Source organism: Acinonyx jubatus, chromosome B2 (assembly GCF_027475565.1).
Source record: "Acinonyx jubatus isolate Ajub_Pintada_27869175 chromosome B2, VMU_Ajub_asm_v1.0, whole genome shotgun sequence".
NCBI classification, from domain to species: Eukaryota; Metazoa; Chordata; class Mammalia; order Carnivora; family Felidae; genus Acinonyx; species Acinonyx jubatus.
In genome coordinates this window covers 104600388-104618250 of record NC_069385.1, presented here as the reverse complement: position 1 = coordinate 104618250, position 17863 = coordinate 104600388, and the positions used below count along the sequence as shown (strand labels likewise).

Sequence of the window (17863 nt, the reverse complement as noted above, 5' to 3'; positions counted from 1 at the left end):
CCTGAGTCGAATCCCTTTTTACCACTGTCCCTGTTCTCAAGGTATTTCAAGTCACCACCATTATATCCCATAAATTTTTGTGATAACCTCTTACACAGTCTTCCTAAAACCATTCTCGATCCACTGCAGACTAATTTTCACACTGTAGCCAAAGATGCCTTTAGAACGTAAGTCAGGCCATACTCTAATGTCTCAAATGCTTCAGATAGCTTTCCATCTAAAGTATTCTCAGTGCCCTACATGATCTGGCTCTTTACAATTTTCCTAACTCCATCTCATAATACTCACACAGTTGTCCACTCTGCTCCAGCCACACTCCCTTTCTTGCTGTTCCTCAACTTTACCAAGAGAAGTCCATCTAAAAGACTGCATTTATAATTGGCTTTGTCAGAGACGCTCTTCTCAGGTTGCCACATGGATACTTCTTTACTTCATTTAGCTCTCTACTTCAATTTCTTTCTTTTTGTTTTTTTAGAAAGTCTTTTCTCTTACCACTTATGCTCTTTATCCCTTATCCTGCTTTATTTTTGCACTTTATAGCACTTATCTTATTTGTTTACTGTCAGATGCCTCCCCTTTGCAGGCCAACAATGTAAGATCCATGTGGGCAATAACTTGATCAGTTCTGTTCAGTGCCTTTTACTTTAGAATCCAAAAATACCTGGAACATAGTAGGTGCTCAATAGATATTTGAATCCATTAATAAACAAATGAACATGGAGCTCATGAACACGGAATTTTGAGCATGGAGTTTTAGATGATGAATGAAGTCTTGTAGATGGAAATGCTGGCTTCCCCTGAACAAAACAAGTCAGGTACATGTGTCCATCATCTTTACTCACTATCTTCACTACCTATTTTTAAAGCTCTATTGAACTTTAAATTAGTCTCAGCACTGCCACAAAGCAGCTCTTGTCAAAATCACAAATGACTAAAGTAAGACTCCTGGCATATAAAACGAATTCAGGATAGATCGCAAAAATAACAGTGAAGCAAGGCTACTAATGTCTTTGGCAATTATCCACAGAAGATCAGCAAGGAGCCAGGTTGGTACCTGTATGCAACATTAGCCCATATTTCTCCTTCCAGAAAGAGGAAACACATTCACACAAAGCAAATGAAGTAAAAAAAAAAAAGGCTGACAATGAGTTATAAATTAGTGACATTCTTATTGCTTTATGTTTGCATAGAGAAAAGATGTTAAGCTGGAGTTAAATAGGGTCATTTTAGTCATAATAGGTCATTCCAGAGGTCATATACATGCCTATGATCATCTTTTATAAACCTAAATCTGGAACATATAATTTGAGAGACACAAATTTACTTACAGACAAAATATAAAAATTGGTACAGGTTTAAAAAATGCAGGATGGGGTGTTTGGGTAGCTCTAGCTCAGTCAGTTGAGCGACTGACTCTTGATTTTGACTCAAGTCATGATCTCAGGGTCATGGGACTGAGCCCCCTGTTGGGCTCCATGTAGAACACGGATCCTGCTTAAGATTCTCTCTCTCTCATTCTCTCTCTCTCTCTCTCTCTCTCTCTCTTCCTCTCTCTCTCTCTCTCTCTCTCCTCTCTGCCCCTCTCCCTTGCTCGTACTCTCTCTGTCAAAAAAAATGGCAGGATATAAAAGTACAGTACATGTGCCTCTTAAATGGCACCAGGGATATTAAGTGCATGAATGATCAGAAAAAAGAACAAGGCAGGTGCAGTCTAGAAGGAAGATACGTGGTCAGAAACAAGATAGCTGAAGAGCAGAACATCATAAGTGACATATTCAGCTTCAGGGATAAGTTCTAATGAACACAAAAGGTTTGAATCTTGAGGCACAGTGGAGTGAATATTCACTACCTCAGATAAATCCTTGTGGGAAGATAGGAATAGAAATAAAAGTTTGCCAGAAGAGTTGGGCTTCTTTGCCTTACACCCAACTAACTTCATAGTGTGCAGTTTGGATACCATATACAATGTGATCAATCAAAGGACTATTTTCAACCAATGCCACGTGTACCCCTAGAAGATATAGATCTGCCAAACTGAACTTACTGATGCTCAATAGCACATTCCACCTCATCACCTTCATGGAGTTGTGCTCTGAATGCAAGGTTGTGGTTTTTCTATCTGAAGCCTCTCTCTCTCTCTCTCTCTCTCTCTCTTTCATATGTACACACACACACACACGCACACACGCACCCACACACACGCTAGAAGTCAACAAAGGAGAATGGAGATTAGAGGTTGGAGGATAACGCATACCTTACATGACATTAGAAAGGAATGATTAAAGGAATGATCTAGCTTCAATAGAAAATGAAATAAATAGGGGTGCCTGGGTGGCTCAGTCTGTTGAGTGTCTGACTCTTGATTTCGGCTCAGGTCATGATCTTGCAGTTGGTAGTTTGAGCCCCACATTGGGCTTTGTGCTGACAGTGCAGAGTCTGCTTGGGATTCTCTCTCTCTCCCTTTCTCTGTCCTTCCCCTGCTCTCTCTCTCTCTCTCTCTCTCTCTCTCTCTCTCTCTCTCTCTGTCAAAATAAATAAATAACTTTAAAAAAGAAAGAAAATGAAATGAATAATATTATAGGATCTTCAAAATTTGAGATTGAAAAGCCCAAACCCTTCATTTAATATATGAAGAACTGGGACAAAGTTAAATAAAACATACAAAGTTAGTGGAAAAACTAGAATGAAAGCCCATATTTCCTAGCCCTGTAGGATATTCCTTTCATTTTGCTAGTTCTTGATCTTGGTATCTTTATCATTATGGATCATTTTACAAACAGAACAAAGCACAACCAACAAACTCCCTCTTGATGGAAAAGATATCTGAAATAAGTATTTATTGGTAGGTTTATTGTAGTTATGTTTTCAGAACATACCAAAAAAGTTTATTTCAGAACATTTTAAGGATTGAATTCTATGAATCCTGATGAGTAACCATTCACCAGGCTTCTTAGAGTCTGCACCTACATTGTCCAGAGTTGAGTTATGATCTTAAAAAACACTGAGAGAGGAAAAAAGAGTGTGAAAAGTATGTGTTTCAGGGTCTGGGCATTTGCTTCAGCGCTATGGCTTTACATGTTATTATTTCCTTAAGAAATGAAAACACCACTTTGATTTTGTAGAATTGATACTACAATTCAACACCACTGGAGACAATTTTTCTCCTTATTTGTATTGAATATAGAATTCTATATAACATATAATTTTCCTGATAAATCTTTCCATTACCTACTTAGATTGCCACAGTTTTAGGTATCTAATTTGTCATTTTGAATGAGCCATGCTGCATTTGTGAATCATGCTGAATGTTCCTTATGAATTTTATATTGTTATTTCAAGTCAAGAGACTGAGCTCAAAAAACAAGTATTAAATGGTTCAAATCTAGGCTCATCCTTTATCACTGGTACAAACAAATTTTAATATAGTTCTTTGGGAAAAAGAAAAAAAAACTTTTGTTAACAAGATGAACATGCATTTAAAGACGATATGCAAAATCCAGGATGACTTTCAATTTCTTGAATCTAAGGGCTGTTTCCTATTGATCATTTAATCCAGCTCACTTAAAGCTTGATAACATTTACAAAGCATTTGCTGTATTGCTCTAAGCTTTAGGTGTATTCTACTCCATTCAAACAACAATTATGAAAGTGATACGATTATTACCCTTATTTTATATAAGAGTAACTGAGGCTTACTGAGATGAACTGACTTACTAGGGGTCACAACGAACTTGGGTTTCCAGATAAAGAACTTTGACCCCAGTACCTACACTATAAACCTGTTTTGCGGTATTCTCAAAAATGTTTGTTAAAGTGAAAACAAAAAGGGTCTGGATTACCTGGAAGACTTTTTGGCCACATACCTGTGGGGTTTTTTATTTACTAATAAAATTGTAATTCATAGCTGATTTTACTTTACAGCTCAAGACTCTCCTGTTCATGTCAGTTCACCTCGTAGAGGCCATTATTACAGCTCAACCTCCAAATCACTGCATGTGGGGAATTATATCATATCTGACAGAACTCTTTTGTAGTACCACAGATATCACCATTATCATGGCTTTTCTGATGCATTCCATCAGTCTTGTTGCTGAGCCATCACTCACATTTCTTCCCAGACTTGATCTTCTTTTTTGTGAGAATATACACACACACACGCACACACACACACACACACATCCCACACACACACTCATAAAGCATTTTCTAGACATTATGTATGCCTAGGAGAAAAGTTATAAGAAGGAATAATCTTGAGTGAAGATGCTCATTAATTATTTTTACCAGAGATGTAAGAAATTGGGGGAGACACCTTTAAGCAGCAGCAGGAAGGTTTAGCTAATATGGAGGTAAGTAAATGAGTATAATTTCTGGAAAATTTTTGAAATGAATTAATAAGCCAAGATTAATGAAGGAGTTTTTCAGATTAGAACATGTGAGTGGTTCTTTGAATTTTCACCCTACGCTATTCACTCTTCACCATCATCAACTTGAAGATGCCCATGAATACGAGCCACGAAAGTTTGTTCAGACTAAGTGTTGGGTTTCCTTAGCTCCGTACTCCATTATCCCTGGCCTATCATTTTTGAAGAAGCAGAGTAGAGAATTCCAATATTGTATAATTTAAAAATACCTGACAGCACTCAATTCCCCAACATAAATGGGAAGATGACTTGGTCAGCCTAAAATTTCCAAAAGGCCCAGTAAGGTGAAACGGACACCACCCCAAGTAAGATTTTACATAATCACACAGATGCATCAGTGCAAAATTAAAACGGATTTCTGCCTGAGAATTCAAGAAATATACTACCTTGCCCCATATTGGTAAGAATCCGATTACCACAAGGATGGATAGTTACCCATGGCGAAGAATGGGATTCCAAGCAGGGTGGAGTTGTACTTTCCATCGGTGATGAAGAAGATCCCTGCTGCCGTGATGATGGAGATGCACACCGTGAGCACCCCCAGGAGGCCCAGGAAGGGCTTGCTGCGCAAACAGTCCTTCATGGAGCTGGAGAGGGTGGCTGTGGTCAGGATCAGCACAAGGCTCACCAGGACCTTACTCCTGGCCAGGATGCTGGTCTTATGAAAGTCTCTCCAGAGGCTAAAGGATGCTAAAGAGTAGAGCTGGAAGTCCTGGTGCTCCTCCTGGAGCTTCCTCATAAGCTTACAGAACTCATTCTCCCACTTCTCCCCTATGAGGTCTTGGGTGGCAGAACCATAGGTCTGGAGGTAGTAGGTGATTTGAATGGCTCTGGCTGACTTGACCCGCTGGTCCTTGCTGTTTGGCACTTCCACTACCCCGCCCAGTTGGTGTCCAATAAAACTGTTCCTCCCATCCTTGAAAACAGAAAAAGGAGAGACTACAGTTACCAGAGGGATGCACATTCCAGACAACAGATTGTTACTCTAAGTGAAGGAACACAATGAAGGCAGAGGATGGCTCTTGCAATCGTGGAGCTGATGTGGGTGGAGTGGCACGTGAGGATTTTATATTTAACCTTTTGGAGTGTCATGGGATCCCATGCAAGATGATCAGGATTAGAAAGATGCAAAGAGAATTACGAAGCTATGCAAGACTCGCCACATGCATAAGGAAATGATCCATCCCGTCCCTACCCCCGTTCCCATCATTTCTGTCTGTAGCAGTCTATTACAACTCCTTTATGCAGGATCAAGTCTTACGATTCAGTTTCAGCCAAAAGTTTTCAGCTTCAGTTTCATGAAGCATGGCATGAGTTAACATTTCAAAAATTGGAAGAATAATCCATTTAGTAAATATACACTAAGCTTTTCAGGGTTAACACACACACCTACACCAACACACACAAACACACATGAACATTACAAACATCTATACTCTGGGGGCTCTGGGGGTGCAACGGTGGACTGCACACCAGATAGAAGATACTATTTGTTTTGTTTTTACAATTAATACAAGAGTGTTGAAATGTTTTCTAAATATGAGGTGAGCGCCTGCTCACTCATCATGATGTTCCCTTCAAACACCTGCCTCAGTCATAAGTTGACCTTTTCCCCATAGAACACAGTGGATAACCAACCCCCCCCCCCCCCCCGCCAATGAAACTGATAAGATTTCAGGTGGGCTTGTCAAAAGTCATTGTGATTTTAGAATTTCGCATGAAGTAGAGCAGACAAGGTCATAGGACTAGGATATTTATGAGAGAAGTGATCACTCCTCTTTAAGGTACAAGTAAGGTAGATACTGAGTTGTTTATTTACTTATTATTTTAAGTTTATTTATTTGTTTTGAGATGGGGGCAGAGAAAGAGGGAGATAGAGAGGATCCCAAGCAAGCTCAGCACTGTCTGTGTGGAGCCTGATACGGGGCTCAAAGTCATGAACCATGAGATCAAGACCTGAGCCAAGATCAAGAGTCAGATGCTTAACCCACTGAGCCACGATGCACCCCAGATATGCAGTTGTTTAATTCAGAGCAGTAATTATCAACCAGTGTGCCTTAACACTCAGAAAGAAATCCCTGATGGCCATCACCAAATTTAAATCAATTTGGATATTTTCTTTTTGCCACAACTATCATTTACTTCAGTGGCAATGGTGGTCAGATGCAATACTGAGCCCAATAGCAGGTCGCAAGGCGGAACATGGCATTGAAAATGTGCTGCAGGTACCACGTGAAATGCAGGCACGAAGGTACTTAGTGCCATGAGGAGAATCTGCATTTGCTACGTCAAGCAAGCTATTTATCTCACAAGGATATAAAAGCATAGAAGCAGAGCAGGAAACAATTCTTTCTAGAAAGGTAGTGCAGAAGGGCAACAAACCCAAACAGACTGCTAACCGTGGTTGTTATCACAGAATTGCAACGCACTCTACCCTCAAGTAGACACCTGTAACCAGTCGTTATGGACTCATTTAGTCAGACTCTATATCTGAGGTACTTGTTCCTATTTGTATTTTTAACATGCACTAAAGTAACTGTCGTACTTGAAAAGTGTGTTGCAGGCACAAAAAAGTTTGAGAAATTTACAGCAAGTACAAATGTTGTTAGTGGTATCATTAAGATTTGTGAGGAGGAAATTTCATAGTCATTTCACGTACCCATTTGTCCCTATACGTTAAGTAAAAGCAATTTTTCTACTTAATACAACCTGACCAACTCTAAATGAACAATTTATTTCTAAATAAGAATTGGATTTGAGGTTTTTTTTTCCTTCCTTTGCTTGGAAAATCTCCCCTTTCCAAGGCATCTTTGTATCTTTGTAAACTTTCCATCTTTTTTCATATATATATATATATATATATATATGAAAAACCTGAAATTCCAGCTGGAGTTTCCCCACTCTCTCTTTTTGAAACCTTGTGGGCTTCTCCGATGAGCTGCAAGTGAAACAGTAGGAAAGCTTCAAAGAAGGAGTGGGCATCTCGTCCCAGCACTGAGAGACTGGAATATGGTTTCCACTCTTTAAAGAATTTCCACTCTTGCGCTCAATTAGGCTTGTTTATTTTTGGTTTAAGCTTGGTAGAATTTTTAGCTCCACCCTGGTTTCTACTTCTTTGAAATCCTGCCTGTGATGTTGACATGTGCTTTTGATTATTTGAAAGAGAAAGTATTTTAAAAGCTATATTTATTCACTTAAGAATGTGCAGTTCCATCTGTCTTCACTCATTCTTGTCATCAAAAAGATTTCTCAGGGATCTTTACCAGCGGAACAAAGATTTATGCGTCCCTCAGGCCTCATTTGGAGATTATAGTGGATCAAAGAGGGCACTGATAGTGTGCCTGGACAAAAGTCAAAAGTCTACAGATTTTTAAACAACTGATTTTTATTGAGTTTGGCTAACTGCTCACCCCCCTTTTGAAGTTGTCTAATTGCCATTTCTTACAAAAATTACCTCATAAGAGATACGCTTTCATCCCATTATATTTAAATGGATTAAGTAATAGAATGAATTTCTCTCTCTTAATTTGTTCTAGTCCATGCACCAGAACAAAATAAACAAGGTCTTTAGACGTCCTTGAACAGAAAGCTGGGCTGAAAGGTCCACAGTTTGTACAAGCCATTGGCCCAGTCATCCTATATGATCTTGAGAAATCATCCCAATGTTTCTCAGAACTATACTGAGCATATTTTTGTAAGGCAAAATTCTACTGTTTTGTAAGGGATGGTGGAAGAGTTTGCCAGTTTCCCAACTTTAACAGTTCATTGGTAGGAGAAATAGAGAATGAATAAAACATGTATTGTAATTATCCTCTGGGCAGAACTTCCCTGGACCTGTAAGCAATCAGGGGGGGTTAGTGGCAAGAACGCCTAATCAGAAGTCCTGTGACCTGGCCTGCAGCACAGGTCTCAGGCTAACTGGCTAAGAAACGCTTGGCTGGTTCATTTCCCCTTGTAGGTTTCCATTTTCTCATCTCTAAATGAGCAGATATGAATGTAGGAGTAAATGTTTACATAATGTTGAAGATAATTTTCAGCTCTATTATCCTATGAAAATACTACCTATAAAGTCAGATGTGAAGGCCAGAAATGATATCATTATAATAAAGCCATGAATTAATTATTTTTATGGCGTAACAAAATCTTACCAATCACCAGGTAGGACATTTGTGTTTAACAGGTGAGCAAATGTAGAGGCTCAGAGAAGGCAGGCCTGTTAGTCAAAGTGATGAACCCAGGGTTCCAATGCAATTCTTCTGATTCCAAATCCAGAACTTTCTAGAATCCTGTGGGGCTGACTTCAGGGAGGCCACTTTGGTTCCTAGTCCCCACTAACTGTTCTTTTTTTTTATTTTTATTTTTATTTTATTTTTTTTTAATTTTTTTTTTCAACGTTTATTTATTTTTGGGACAGAGAGAGACAGAGCGTGAACGGGGGAGGGGCAGAGAGAGAGGGAGACACAGAATCGGAAACAGGCTCCAGGCTCCGAGCCATCAGCCCAGAGCCTGACGCGGGGCTCGAACTCACGGACCGCGAGATCGTGACCTGGCTGAAGTCGGACGCGTAACCGACTGCGCCACCCAGGCGCCCCTGTTCTTTTTTTTTAATGTTTATTTATTTTTGAGAGAGAGAGAGAGATAAAGCGTGAGTGGGGGAGGGGCAGAGAGAGAGGGAGACCCAGAATCTGAAGCAGGCTCCAGGCTCTGAGCTGTCAGCACAGAGCCCAAAGCGGGGCTTGAACTCAGGGACTGCGAGATCGTGACCTGAGCCAAAGTCCGATGCTTAATCGCTTACATGCATGTTGATTCAACTTCCTCCTTTTCCAACAAAACCTCTTACGCAAATTCTAAGATTCCTTTAAGTACAGAAATCACATTTGTCGGCCCGAAGATAAACCTTAAAAACATGACAAAATGGTAACACATCACTTTCAATGCTCTCCTGTTTCAGTGTTTCACTGAATTGAACAGACATCACTAACGGGATGAACCGAAGTTCCTAACTCCACATACTTGTGCCCACTTCTGCTCGTCCTGTGCCCACTTCTGCTCGTCCGTTTCTGCACATCGAAGCCAGAGCCCACGTGCACAACTCTAAATGAGATGACACCACTTATGCACTTATAACCTTCTACTTGCTTCCACTTGCACTGGGAAGAAATGAGAATTCCTTACCAGGTCTGCAAGGCTCTGCATGTCCCACCGTGGGCTGAGCCTCAGACCTTGTCCCCCACCAGTCTTCTCCCCATGAATTCTATTCCAGCTTTCCTGTCTTGCTTCCTATTCCTTCAACACACCAGCTTTCACCACATGGCCTTTGCACCTGCCATGCCCTCTGCCTGGAATGCCTTCCTCTACTCTTCTATGGCCAGGGCTACTTCTTCACGGAGGTCTTACCTTTAAAGAGAACATTTGAACCGCATGCTCTAAACTAGACACTTCCTTCCCAGCCCTCACTTTATGATATGCTCCTATTTTGTCTTCTCCCTACAAAGGATTTCTGTCTGAAGTGATCTTATTGAACCATTCAAATGTTCCTTCAACTAGCGTGTGTTCGCTGAGAGCTGACACCTTTCTTATCTTGCTCACTGACAATTTCCCGGGGTTTAGAACACAGCCTGGTATATAATGAACATCCCATAATATTTAACTCAGTTCACCCTGAGGTGTATATAACTAGCCATACGTTATTTTTTTTAATGTTTGTTTTTATTTTTGAGAGAAGAGAGACAGATCACGAGTGGGGGAGGGGCAGAGAGAGAAGGAGACACAGAATCCGAAGGAGGTTCCGGGCTCTGAGCCGTCAGCGCAGAGCCTGACGTGGGGCTCGAACTCACAAACCATGAGATGGTGACCTGAGCTGAAGTCAGATGCTCAACTGACTGAGCCACCCAGGTGCCCCCATGCATTATTGTTGTAGACACTATTTTATTAAGAACAGGAAAAGCAAGAGACAGCTCAAAGTGTCTGAGGACAATAGGGTCTCGGATGAAGAAAGGTGTATATAGAAATTGGAGGCTGGTACAGGAAAAAAAACCCATAAATTTTACCTTTTTTTCCAATCCCCTTACTCTACTGTAACATTTCCCTAAAATATGTTTCCTCCTCTATTTTCATTGCACACCGAACATAGTCTAGTGGCAGGGGGACTTAGTGAGTGCTTGAAAAAAGGATTTGCATGCAGGTCTGGGGGCAAAGGACAGCCAAAGTGTTCAAGGAACTGAAGGAAAAGATGAGGTCTGAGGCTAGAGAGCAAAGCAAGGTCTTTTAAATTTCAGAGCCAGGAAAGCCTTATTAGGGAGCCGGAGTTAACTGTTCTGCAGTAAGAAACCACTGTGAGTTTTAAGCAGGGAACTGCACACTTTACTTTTTGGAGTGCTTTCTCATTGTACCATGGGAGATGATTTAGGCAGTAAGGGTGACTTTAAAGGAAAGAGTTCCATTAGGAAGTCCCTGCAGTATTTCAGGTTCTTGATGCAGCATGAAAAAAAAAAAAAAAAAAAGTCAGCCCAGGCAGTCTGTGGTAGGTAAATTGTTCCAAGGTGAATCAGTGCATTTACAGGTCATGATGCTACCTCACAGCCACAAAGCATCTCATCATATTCTCTCTCCAGGAGCAGTAATGTCAGAAGAAGAAAAAAAATATCTTGAATTCTTTAGGTCTTATTCAGTTTACAGTAACTACTGAGTAGCTTTTAAAAATTACCACCCAATCCAAAGCTCTACAGTGGAAAAGGCAATTAAGACTCTCAGAGACAAGATCAAAGAATAAATTCTTCAAGAGATAGCAGAGGAAAGAGACATTAATGTCACAAACTATTGGGCAGAGAAAAAAAATTAGTCAGTGATGCTTTGAAATTATAGGGGAGTAAGTGTCATATCTGCTCAATGTATGTGCTAGGTTGACATCAAGATACTTTCTGGGATTGCAAGATAATTTAGCTGCAGACCTCTGTCCAAGACAATTGCATTTCAGATTTCACTGATTTTTGATGAGGTAGACACTGCAAGGATATTGGAAACTTTTAGATTATCAGTTGTCTTGTATTGCTGAAAAGAAAATCTTCCCATGTATAGAAGACAGTGATATTTCTTCTTTTTTAATTTTAATTTTTATTAAAAAATTTTTTTTAACCTTTATTTATTTTTGAGACAGAGAGAGAGAGAGCATGAACAGGGGAGGATCAGAGAAAGAGGGAGACAGAGGATCGGAAGCAGGCTTCAGGCTCTGCGCTGTCAGCACAGAGCCCGACGCGGGGCTCGAACCCATGGACCGCGAGATGATGACTTGAGCCGAAGTCGGACGCTTAACCCACTGAGCCACCCAGACGCCCCCTTTTTTAATTTTTAATTTTAGAGAGCAGGGGAGGGGCAGAAGGAGAGAGAGAAACTCAAGCAGGCTTCCTACTCAGTGCGGAGCCGAACACGGGTCTCAATCCCATGACCCTAGGATCATGACCTGAGCCGAAACCAAGAGTCAGATGTTCAACAAGGCAGTGATATTTCTAACAAAATGGTAAGGTTTGTTGTTGTTTTGTTTGCTTGTTTGTTTAAATAAGATTTCCCTCCTATTTATTTCTGAACTTATGTCTCTTTGTTTTATTCTCAATATCAAATATTGTAGAATAAACTGCCATTAAATGAAATCCTCAGCTATCTTGGATTTCCTCACCAGAGTTTCATATTTAGTAGAAACAAGCAAATAATGAGAAACAAGGTTCCTATAAGGTATTTAAAGAAAAAAGAATCAAAATGCTACTCCTGAAACCATTACTACACTATATGTTAACTAACTTGGATTTAAATAAACAATAAAATAAAGTAAAAAAAAATAAAGAAAAAGGAATCAAAACTTATTTTGAAAATGACTTTAAAACATTGAAATGCCCTAATAAAGAACGAATTAAATTTCTTATGTCATATTACTAGGCTAGGGTAGTGCACGTGTGTATTTTTTTTTTTTCAAATAGCAAAGTTAAAAAAATAAGGTTTGTATTGTTGAAATGAAATATGAACTTTAGCCTACCGGAATAGAAGTTTAAGAATACACTCTAGCATATCACTTTTTAACACACGAGGCAGACTCAGTTTTATGACTTAAGAACTTTCTTTGCATTATCCTAGGTCATTTTATGAGAAAGTGCTTTGCTGGAGTAGCCTCAACTCACCAAAGAGGACACAGGCTCGTAGCAAGAGGAAGGAATAAGGTTCTACTAAGTGGCACAGCCAATCACTTATTCTTCTTTCTGACTCCGTCAGGCATGTTCCTAACACAGCTGCACCTATGTTTGAATAGTTTAAGAATACATTTGAATGAAAGGAAGTATAATACAGCAGTTATGTACAGAGTCGAGAATCCAACCGTCTCGCTTAGAGAACCAGTGTCAACATGGAGAAGGTGTGGAGCTGTCTGGATGTCATTTTTGTTACTGGTTAAAGTAAGAATCATTGGGGTATCTATGTGGCTCAGTCCATTGGGTGGCCGACTTCAGCTCAGGTCATGATCTCATGGTTCATGGGTTCGAGCCCCACATCGGGCTCGGTGCTGATAGCTCAGAGCCTGGAGTCTGCTTCGGATTCTGTGTCTCCCCTCGCTCTCTGCCCCTCCCCTGCTCACACTCTTTCTCTGTCTCTCAAAACTGAATAAACATTTAAAAAAAATAAGAATCATAAGGCATTGTGAGGATCAAGTGTGCTAATGCATATAAAGCATTTAGAATAGTGCTCAGAAAGTGTTGGGTATTATCCTTATTAATATGTCATACATGAAATGTTTGAATGATGCTGTTTATTCACTGAGACATCTAATATTATTCTACATTTCCCAGCAAATATCTGTAATGTGATGAGAGAACACAGGGCCCAGAATCCAAGTATCTGACTCCAAGCTCCAGTTCTGCTACTATACGGCAAGGTGACAGGGCATGACTTCTCGGGATAGCAACTCCATCTCAAAAATAAAAGGCTTGGCTTATATTATTTCTAAAGGTTTCATTAGCTCTGTATTTAATGATTCATCTCTGGTGAAGTCATTAGACACTCCGAAGTAGGCTAGAAAAATCTACCCTAAGGGAAAAAGAAATAAGAAGGAAGAAGAAACACAAGATGACCCATGTTCATTTCCATAGAAACAAGAAGCTTTTTACCTTCTTTAAAATCTGGACCCAGTAGCTTTTCTCTCTTGGAGTAATTTCCAGAGAGAATGCTTCTCCAGTGGAAAAAGATCCAGAGTTTGCCCGATTTTACCTAGATGCAAATCATCTCTCAGTAGCCTAGATGAATTGATTTCTTATTCAGTAAAATTCATTTTCTCTTCAGCTCTCCATGTCATGAGTACCCTGTCTTCAGTTATTTATTTACTTATCACAAAATTGGATAAATACATTTCATTTCTCCTTTACTGATGCAAAATCTGTACACACATTTATTTTAAAAGTATGGAAGTAGAGTTAACATGTACATTAAATGTGAGGCATATAACAAAGAACTTTTTGTTTTTTCTGTAATTCATCTTAGTGACCCTATCCCAAAAATTTCAATTGAAAGCAATAGGACTATTTTCAGTGAGTCTCTCACAAAGGCATCAGCATAACCACTCATGGGCAAGTGTTCCCTATCAAAGGACATTTAGCTTTGATGCAATTCTACATAAAGGAAGCTGGCCATCATTCACAGGGGAACGTTTGTGGAATGCACAAAGGCCTCAAGTGCAATGCCCCCTTCAGGAGAAGGATTGAAAGTCCTACTCTTGCCTTTCTTTTGGGGGAAACTCTTTCCCCCAAACACTGTAGTTTACAGTCGCATGCTGTATCAGGAGGATGACATCTGAGTCATTAGCACCTCTGAGTGGAAAAGTAGATCAGACGAACAACCTACAGACTAACAACCTACTGAGGCAGAGTAGAGCCCCAAAGATCCTCACAGAAATGGGAAAGAGGAAGGGTCAAAGGCAGAGGTATTGCAGGTAACTACCTGGGACAGCAGTGTGGTGAAGTCTTGGTGTGCTCAAGGACATGACACACGCAGGGAAACAGTCAAGAAGGGTAGAGTCATTCATTCATTGAAGACACATTCAGTGAACACCTGCTCTGTGTCAGCCAGATGTTGAGGTTAGAATGGTGAACTGCGACAGTTCCTCTCTTCAGAAAGCCTTTGGGGTGGAGTGGAAGAGGGATACAAATGAGCAGAAAGGCATTTAAAAATATATAGGTATTAAGGAAGCACTGAAAAGCAATTGTCTAGCCTAGCAGGGACTAAGAAGACTTTCTGAAAAGGGGTGCATCTTAGCTGAGCCTTGAAGCATGAGTAACAATTGCCCAGATGAAGATGGGGTGGACATGAGGAAGGAGGATCTTCCAGGCAGAGGGAACAGCATATGCAAAGGCCTCGAAAGGAGAATATGCATGTTGTGTTCCAGGGACTTGGAGAATGACTGGAATTTACAGTGGGGGTGGGCAGGGCGATGCAGAAATGAGTACTGGTAGTGAGTATGGAGATTTGCTTTATTCAAAAGCTCTCTTTGACAGCAGTGTGAAAAATCAGCCTTAGGTTGTGCCTTAGGTGTGCCTTGGGATGGAGACAGACACTAGAAAGGGAGCATGGGATTGTTTTCTTGCCTTCCTCACAGCTTTATTTAAGCCAAGACCTACCTGATTGTACGAACATTATTTTTTAAAAAAAATTTATGGAATTCACACTATTCTGGAAAATAAGTTTTCCCCACACCTGGGTTTTTTTCCAAAGAACCATGTCTTCCTGAGTGCTAGAACTTCTTGGAGAAAACCTTCCTTCCTAGAGGTGCAGGAGTTGCTAACGGTGATTTACTTCTAATGGTTCCCATAAATCTCACAAATTCAAACAATATATGCACTGAGTGTCTGGGAAGGCAAATTGCTAGTGTGTGCATAGAAAACAAGATAAGGACAAATACACAGAAAGAAAAAAGTCTCTTCCTTGGAAGAGTTTGTACTTTTGTTATAGAAACAAAGCCTATAAGATGGCGAGAAAATAAAGCAGCAGAGAAAATTGGAACTCAGAAGACATTGCTGAGGAATGCAGATAACTGCTGAGGGCTGCAAAATTATATACATACAGCATGATCTCAACCATGTAAAAATAAATATGCATGTAAAAATATTCAAAGGAAATCATCAAAACTTAAACATTGGCTCTTATTTGGTATGAAATTATAGATCACATCTGCTTTCTTGGTTAGTTGGGCTATTATATATATATATATATATATATATATATATATATATATATTTGAAAAACTATGGACTCATCAACAAAAATAATAAAAAATAAGTATGTTAAGGGAACTGTATAAAGGGTAGTTAGGAATGGGAAGGATAAATTAGGTTTGATTTCTGATCACACTTCACTTAGACAAGCAGTGGAAGAGGAGGGAGGGCCAAGAAGCAAGACACTTTTATTTTCGGGCTCAAGTCTTAAGCAATCTGTCTTGTGGCTTCTAAGTCAACTTACGTTATGAGGGTTCATTCTTCTCCCTGAAGGACTGTGGTTTTGCCCACTGAAATATAATGAACAGCCGTGGTCTACTTAAAGTTACAGTTAAATAACAACAGATTCCTGGCTTCTAGGGTAGGGTATAGTGCTAACTGTTGGAGATGCAAGAGAGAAGGATCAAAGGAGAAGACTTCCAAAGGGAAGGGCTGGAGAAGGTGCAAGGCCTTAGGACGTGTTTACACAGCTGAACAACGCGCGGCTCATAAGGAGCGCCTAGAGCCATTAACATTGTCCAGGGCTGGATCCTCCTTCACACCTGACCCTTCCTAGTGTTATAGAAACCAATTAACTCAAAATTCAACCTTGAAAAGCTAAACCATTAGACTGAATAACACACTTGCTTAGCTGACTTTATGCATGTAGTCTTTAGCAATTATCCTAATAAAAGAAGCTTCATTCTGGAGTCAGGGCCTCATTCCCACTCGACTATGAGAACCTTCACTTCACTGCACTTTGTTTGAGGACTCATCTTTTGTGACTCCGGCCATACTCCCTGCAACAGCTAACACTCAAACTCTCAAGCTGATCTGACCTTGCACTGGTGCTGTGGTATTTTCCTGGCAAAGAAAAGATCATGAGAACCTTGGTGGCTTAATGTCACTTTTCTTTCTTTGAACTTGAGTTCCAAACTGACCCTCATGAGGTTCTTTTTAATTTTTGTCTTTGTATCATTCCTTCCCATGCATTTTTTAACCTGAAAACAGAAGCCAAATTAATTGACCCATTATGTACAGGATTTGCTGTACATAAAACATCACTCTCAGCAGAAACTTTCCTTCTTTCTTGAAATATCTAGACCATTGTAACCACAGAAGTCTAGACTATGAGGTTGGTCAAAACTTCCAGGAAATATGCTGTTGATTTATGCAATGTGAAGATAGCACTGCCATTTATGAACTCCATTTTTCTAATTTCTTCTAATTTCTATTTTTCTTTGTTTTCCAAGATTGTATAAAATTTTCATTCACAGGGGCCTCTACTGATGATTCATACAGGTTGCCTTTTACCATTGCTCTGACTAGCCTTCCAGATTTAGAGAAGATAGAAAATGAAGGTGAAACATTTCTCAAGCTAAAGGAAATGAATTTGGGGCACGTATTTCAAGGGAAGGTAGAGGAATTGACATATTGTGAAAGAATGTGAAATGGAAAAAGTAGCCTTTATTTGCAGTTGTGTCGGTGAGGTTAGCTGTGTCCTTTGATAAAACAAAAGTAACACCCTTGGGTGTCTACCGAAGATAAATCAGATCTTGATCTCTCATTGTCTTATATGAACAACCTCCCCACCTCTTCCTTGCTCCATTTCCTTTCTCTTCTACTTCTCCTGCTTCTTCTGCTTTTTTCCCTCTCTCTCCTCCCCTCTGAACCCTTTCTTTCAGTTTTCCTCCCCCTCCCTCTCCCACCATTTTCCTTCCTGTATTTGAAAGACAACTACCTCGAAGCCACAGTGAAGGATAATTATTGAACTATGTCAGTAAAATGCTAGATAAAGAATACAATGCTTGCTTAAGTCCATTTTATCTTCACTAAATTACCTTTCCTTTTTAATCCCCAAAGGACAGACATGCTTTGAAAGTATCATGTGTGATACACATTCTAATGAGATCCATGAAATTGTTCTTTACTACTACCAAGGTATCCAACCTAAAAGATATTAAAATAATTGAAAGCCTTTTGATAAAGCTAAGAAAGTAAGTACTCTCCTATCTCATAGCTCCATGTGGGAGTTAAATATTCCTTCTCTCAGCATAGGAGATGAGGGTGTAATGGCTCACCTTTGCAAGGGCGTTAACATTTTCTGGGTTGATGTGACATATTTTTCTCAAGTGCATGGGCTGATCTTTGTTTTAAACTCTATATTCTTGGATATCCATCAAAGGAGCATCTGGACGCCTTTAGGAGGTACATTTT

General features: G+C 39.9%; 1 protein-coding gene across 3 annotated transcripts in view; it reads right to left on the bottom strand.

Annotated features, from left to right (window-relative positions):
• The window catches only part of PTCHD4 (patched domain containing 4), a 187851-nt gene that overhangs the window by 120791 nt on the left and 49197 nt on the right, over positions 1–17863 (bottom strand). For all 3 annotated transcript variants that reach the window (XM_027057592.2, XM_027057591.2, XM_027057595.2), the window contains one exon: positions 4860–5340. In XM_027057592.2, coding sequence (XP_026913393.1) covers positions 4860–5340 — 481 coding nt within the window. The remainder of the gene's footprint in view (positions 1–4859; positions 5341–17863) is intronic.